General features: G+C 47.6%; 1 protein-coding gene across 1 annotated transcript; it reads right to left on the bottom strand.

Moving 5' to 3' along the window:
* Window positions 1-203: 203 nt before the first annotated feature.
* On the bottom strand, window positions 204-590 carry LOC141041059 (uncharacterized). Its single transcript, XM_073507171.1, has one exon. It carries the CDS (start codon window positions 588-590, stop codon window positions 204-206), a length of 387 nt encoding a protein of 128 aa, XP_073363272.1.
* Between the last annotated feature and the right edge of the window lie 5,402 nt (window positions 591-5,992).

The raw sequence follows: 5,992 nt of genomic DNA, 5'->3' as shown, positions 1-5,992 counted from the left end.
GACGAACCGAATACTTGACCTTTTAACTGTTTTAACCCCACAGCTGACCAAGGGATTTTAAGGGCGAAATGATATACGCGGGGTACGTGCCTTGCGGCCAAAGAGGCCTGGCTGTGGGGGGCGTATCCCTATTTAGGGTGAGTGCCAGAGAGTCCTGGGAACCGTGAAGTAGTCCAGGCTCGTTTCTATGGGTCTGGTGCCTCTCACGCCTTCGTGGCGGGCTGATAGGTCGGATCTTTGCTGCTGAGTTGGTCTTCGGCTGCCAGAGCTGCTGTGTGCTCCCCGGTCCGGAGTGAGCGCTCCGTGTTGCCATTAAAAGTAATGACACCCTTGGGTCCTGGCATCTTTAGCTTCAGGTATGCATAGTGGGGGACGACATTGAAACGAGCAAACGTCATGCGGCCGAGTAGCGCATGGTAGCCGTTGTGGAAGGGGGCGATATGGAAGATCAAATCCTCGCTGCAGAAGTAGTCAGGTGAGACGAACACTACTTCCAAAGTTACAGTGCCCGAGCAGCGGGCCTCGACACCTGGGATTACCCCCTTGAAGGTGGTGTTGCTAGGTTTGATCCTTGACAGATCAATACCCATTTTCTTCACTATGTCTGAGTAAATCAGATTGGCTAACCTCCGTCCATAAGGAATCAAGTAAGGTGATACCCATCAATAATGGGGTCAAGTACCAGGGTTGCTGACCCTCCATGGCGGATAGTGGTCAGGTGGTCCCTGCGGTCGAATGTGATAGGGTACCCCGACCATGGGTTGAATTTCGGGGTCACCGGCAATACAGCGTAGATGTCCTGAAGTGCGCGCTTCCTCTCCTTCTTGGGTATGTGCGTGACATAGATCATGTCTACTATTTATAGCTCAGGAGGGAATTGCTTCTGGCCTCCATTGTTCGGCCCGGGAGGCTCGTCGCCGTCTTTGCTGCGGGGGTCTTTTTCCTGTTCCTCGGTCATGAGCTTACCGGCCTGTTTGATTACCCAACAGTGACGGTTGGTGCGGTTGGCCAGTTTTTCTGGATGCCATTTATCTGGTAGGGTCTCTCCAGGATCTAGTCTAGTGTGGTAGGTCCATCCTTATTCCCCTTAGAAGGTTTCTTCCGAGGTCCTGATTTGGAGTTGCTGAATCCGGCGTTTACTGTCGTATCCTCGGCCTCCCTGCCATTGTGTCGATTTTTTTTCCTATGGCACCGTGGTTTCCCGTTTCCATCCCGGACTTCAGACGTGCCGGGGCCTTCGGGGTTGTACGAGCCAACCAGCTATCTTCGCCCGCGCAAAAGCAGATCATTAGAGAGGTAAGAGCTGACATGTCCTTGGTTTGTCCTGGCCGAGCTGACGAGCTAGCCATTCGTCTCGGATGCTATGTTTGAATGTGGCTATTGCCTCCGCATTCGGACAGTCGAAAATTTGGTTCTTCTCGATCAAGAACCGATTCCACAATTGCCGGGCTAACTCACCGGGCTATTGGATCACATGGCTCAGGTCATCGACATCCGAAGGCTGAACATACGTGCCTTGGAAATTAGATCGGAAAGCATCTTCGAGTTATTCCAAGCTCCCTATGGAGTTCTCGGGGAGGCTGTTCAACCAATGCCTGGCTGGTCCTTTAAGCTTTAATGGCAGGTACTGTATGGCGTGGAGGTCATCTCCTCAAGCCATAAGAATGTGGAGAATAAAATCTTCAATCCACACGGCTGGGTCTGTTATCCCGTCGTATTGTTCGATGTTCATGGATTTAAACCCTTCGGGGAACTGGTGTTGCACCACCTCATCTGTAAAACACATTGGGTGAGCGGCGCCCCGGACCCGGGCCACGTCACGCGGGAGTTCGGCTCCCATTCGGGTCAAGTGGTGCTCCTGAGGTCTATCGTTTTGGTCGCGTCAAGCTTGGTATCCATCCCTGATACGTCTCCAAAATATCTACGATTTTTGATTGTTCCATGCTGTTACATTATCATTCTTGGATGTTTTACATTCATTTTATAGCAACTTTATATCATTTTTGGGAGTAACCTATTGACATATTGCCCAGTGCCGGTTGTTGTTTATTGCTTTTTTTTACTTCGCAGAATATCCATATCAAACGGGGTCCAAACGCAGCAAAACTTTTTGGAGTTTTTTACTGCCCAGAAGACAACTTGGGAGCCAAGGAAGCGCACGAGGGAAGGCCCATGGGGCCCACCACCCACCTAGGCGTGACAGAGGTCCCTAGCGTGCCCTGATGGGTGGTGGGTGATACATCTCCATCGTATCTACTTTTCCAAACTCTTTTGCCCTTGTTTTGGACTCTAATTTGCATTATTTGAATGGAACTAACCCGGACTGACGCTGTTTTCAGCAAAATTGCCATGGTGTTATTTTTGTGCAGAAATAAAAGTTCTCAGAATGACCTAAAACTTCACGGAGAATATTTTTGGAATATATAAAAAATATTGGCGAAAGAATCAATAGAGGGAGACCCACTAGCTGTCCACAAGGGTGCGGGGCGTGCCCCCTGCCTTGTGGGTCCCCTGGACCGCCATCGACCCTAGGGCGCGCCCCCACCCTTGTGTGTCCCCTGGACCTCCACCGACCTCAACTCCAACTAGATATATTCACGTTCGGTGAGAAAAAAATTAGAGAGAAGGATTCATCATGTTTTACGATACGGAGCCGCCGCCACCTCCTGTTCTTCCTCGGGAGGGCAGATCTGGAGTCCGTTTTGGGCTCCGGAGAGGGGAAGTCATCGCCATCGTCATCATCAACCATCTCCATCACCAATTACATGACGCTCACCGCCATGTGTGAGTAATTCCATCATAGGCTTGTTGGACGGTGATGGGTTGGATGAGATTTATCATGTAATCAAGTTAGTTTTGTTAGGGTTTGATCCCTAGTATCCACTATGTTCTGAGATTGATGTTGCTATGACTTTGCTATGCTTAATGCTTGTCACTAGGGCCCGAGTGCCATGATTTCAGATCTGAACCTATTATTTTTTCATGAATATATTTGTGTTCTTGATCCTATCTTACAAGTTATAGTCACCTACTATGCTTTATGATCCGTCAACCCCGGAGTAACAATAGTCGCGACACTTCCCGGTGATGACCGTAGTTTGAGGAGTTCATTTATTCACTAAGTGCTAATGCTTTGGTCCGTTTCTTTATTAAAAGGAGGCCTTAATATCCCTTAGTTTCCATTAGGACCCCGCTGCCTATATTATATTAATGAATTGGAGCTAGTTATGTGTTACCCTAGGTTATAACTGTTGCATGATGAATGCCATCCAACATAATTATCCATCATTGATCCATTGCCTACGAGTTCGTTTCATATTGATCTTTGCTACTTACTTTTCCATTGCCACTGTTACAATTGCAACAAAACTGCTACTGTTACTTTCACCACCATTACCATTACTTCCATACTACTTTTCTACTAAATACTTTGCTACAGATATTATGTCTTTCAGGTGTGGTTGAATTGACAACTCAGCTGCTAATACTTGAGAATATTCTTTGGCTCCCCTTGTGTCGAATCAATAAATTTGGGTTGAATACTCTACCCTCAAAAACTGTTGCGATCCTCTATACTTGTGGGTTATCAAGACATTTTTCTGGCGCCCTTGCCGGGGAGCATAGCTATATTCTCTGAGTCACTTGGGATTTATATCTGTTGATCACTATGAAGAATTTGAAAGATACTAGAACCAAGATTTTTCCCTCTACTACGAGGGGAGGTAAGGAACTACCATCTAGCTCTTCACTTGATTCACCTTCTATTTTGAGTAAGCTTGCGACACCTACACCTGCTATTGATTCTAGTATGTCGCATGTCATTGATGATGCTACTTCTGGTATGAATGATGCTTATGATAATACTTATTTGCTTGATAATACTGTGCCACTAGGTGAATTTCTTGATGAACAACTTGCTAGGGTTAGAGAGAATGAAATTACTGAAACTGATGATATTATTGAAACTGAAAATTATGATTCTCCCCCTAGATATGAATTTCCTGTCGTATCTGAGGGTTATATTATGGATGAAGAAACTGCTAGAGACTTTTTGCTTGCAATGATAGAGATGATCTTAAGAAACAGTTAGCTAAGGTTAAAGAAAAATCTTTGAATGCCAGAATGTAATATGATCATAAGTTGCTACTTCGCCTATCTTTGTTACTGATAAGGATTATGAATTCTCTGTCGATCCTGAGTTAATTACTTTAGTCGAATCTGATCCTTTACATGGTTATGAATCTGAAACTGTTGTGGCACATCTTACTAAATTGATTGATATAGCCACCCTATTTGCTCATGAGGAAAAAATTCGCTATTGCTATATTCTTAAGTTGTTTCCTTTCTTGTTAAAGGGTGTTGCTAAATTATGGTTTAATTTTCATGCTCCTGTTTGTGTGCGTAGTCCCCAAGATATGATTTACTACTTCTCTGGAAAATATTTCCCTGCTCATAAGAAACAGGCTGCCTTAAGGGAAATATTTAACTTTGTGCAAATGTAAGAAGAGAATCTCCCACATGCTTGAACTACAAAAAAGACACATCCGTGACATTTTGGGTCGAACAATTTTTTTCTGTCATGCTTATGACACTTCTATGATGATAATTGTGACAAAACTCGGTATCATCATAGATGTGGTGGGCTCCTACTTCTATGACAAAAAATCATGACATAAAACGGGCTTTTCGTCTTGGGCGGGCCGGAGACGCACCTGCATGACATTCTTTGGGCCGTCCATGACGAAAAAAATCATGGTAGAAGCGAGGGCGAGGAAAATTTCGGGGAGTTCCCGGTTACGATAGGTGGTCGGGGCCGAGCGATGCCCGGAGTTTGCACGTTTCTCTCGTACACGTACACGCGTGTGTCCGAGGTGTTGGGCCCTAACTGAACCCGAGCGAGGCGTTCGCCTACTTAACCTGAGCGATTGCACTGCAGGCTACGCGTTACTGAACCCGAGCGATCGATCGATCTAGCTGTTAACTGAACCCGATCGAGAGATTCCTTCGCTACTGCTGCTAATTGAAGCCGATTGAACATGCTGCCTCTTGATTAACAGTGAGCGTTGTTGGGGGTTGGATGAACAGGTCCCGATGGGGGTTGGATGAACAGGACCCCGTGGTAGTAGAGGCCGTTGTTGCTGGATGAACAGGACCCCAATCGAGTCGGTTGGGGGTGGATGAATAGGACCCCATGGAGGGCTGGATGAACAGCAGTCGGTGGAGGGTTGGTTGAAGAGTAGCCGGTGGAGGGCTGGATGAACAGTTGCCCATGGAGGGCTGGTTGAACATGACCCCGTGGAGAGGGCTAGTTGAACAGTAGCCGATGGAGGCTGGATGAACAGGACCCCGTGGTGAATAGTAGCTGGCGGAGGCTGGAGGAAGTCGATGGTGGATGAACAGTAGCAGGTGGAGGCTGGAGGAAGTCGACGGTGGATGAACAGTAGCCCATGGAGGCTAGAGCGTGGCAGTAGACAGTGGATGAACAGTAGCTCGTGGAGTCCCATTTTGTAGTACGCTACACCCCTCTCGATGAACAGGACCCCCATTTCGACTGTAGGCGCTCCAACACAAGTCCGTTTCCTCCGTTTTGCGGTATGCCACACCCCTCCCGATCAACAGCACCCTGTTTCGACCGTAGGAGCTCGAACAGAAGTCCGTTTCGTCTGTTTTGCGGTACGCCATACCCTTCCCGATGAACAGGACCCCGTTTTGACCGTACGCGGTCGAAAACAAGGCCATTTTCCTCCGTTTTGCAGTACGCCAGACCCCGTTCTGGCTGTTCCTTCCAAGCCAGTTGGCTCCCATTGAACACGACCCATTCCGACCCGGTTTGTTGCCTCCTGATGAATAGGACGTGTTCCGACCCAGTCACTTGGCTCCTGGAGAACACGACGTTGTTTCCTCCATTCTGACCCATCCGGTTAGCTGAAGATGTACATGACAACGTCGCTGCCGTCCGTTGCCTCTCCATATACACGAGCCCCGGCCGTCC

Source organism: Aegilops tauschii, chromosome 2 (assembly GCF_002575655.3).
Source record: "Aegilops tauschii subsp. strangulata cultivar AL8/78 chromosome 2, Aet v6.0, whole genome shotgun sequence".
Lineage (NCBI taxonomy): Eukaryota > Viridiplantae > Streptophyta > Magnoliopsida > Poales > Poaceae > Aegilops > Aegilops tauschii.
The sequence above is the reverse complement of the archived record's forward strand: the minus strand, read 5'-3'. Positions and strand labels throughout refer to the sequence as shown.